The sequence below is a fragment of the Phaethon lepturus genome, unplaced genomic scaffold (assembly GCF_000687285.1).
Source record: "Phaethon lepturus isolate BGI_N335 unplaced genomic scaffold, ASM68728v1 scaffold35670, whole genome shotgun sequence".
Taxonomy (NCBI): Eukaryota; Metazoa; Chordata; class Aves; order Phaethontiformes; family Phaethontidae; genus Phaethon; species Phaethon lepturus.
Genome location: NW_010513159.1, coordinates 302 through 737, shown reverse-complemented (window position 1 = coordinate 737; position 436 = coordinate 302). Strand labels below are relative to the sequence as shown.

Here is a 436-nt window from a genome sequence, read left to right as displayed (position 1 = left end):
CCCCCCCTGCCGCTCCTCCTGTCCGTACGGCCTTAGATGGACGTGAGGCACTATCAGCTTTCATTTTCAAAGTGTTCTTTGCCTTCTTTTTTTTTTAAGATACGGAGTTAACAGGTGTATTCTTACCTTGTGCTTTCCTCGAAGACTCAAGCTTAGACACAAATTGCATTTTGAACAGTGGAAAAAATCCTCCTTTGGACCAATCCTGAGGAGAAAAGCGTCAGGCCGAGGCCGGTCGCCTCCTTTCCGTACCCACCCCAGCCGGGCAGGGCCGAGGGGCCCCTCACGCACCTGCAGATACCGCACTCGGCACAGTGGTACTGCTTCTTGTCGCGGTCGAAAAGATGGCAGATACCGCAGTAGTACTCGCCGAACAGGCTCTGGCAGCCCTCGCAGCGCTGCTGGGCCTGCCGCCGCACCGGGAGGAGAACCGGGG

General features: G+C 56.4%; 1 protein-coding gene across 1 annotated transcript in view; it reads right to left on the bottom strand.

Moving 5' to 3' along the window:
- The window catches only part of RCHY1 (ring finger and CHY zinc finger domain containing 1, E3 ubiquitin protein ligase), a gene marked incomplete at its 5' end in the record, with an annotated part of 3,893 nt that overhangs the window by 3,161 nt on the left and 296 nt on the right, over positions 1–436 (bottom strand). Inside the window, 2 exons of the mRNA XM_010289416.1 lie at positions 127–205; positions 292–407. Of these exons, the coding sequence (XP_010287718.1) occupies positions 127–205; positions 292–407 (195 nt within the window). The remainder of the gene's footprint in view (positions 1–126; positions 206–291; positions 408–436) is intronic.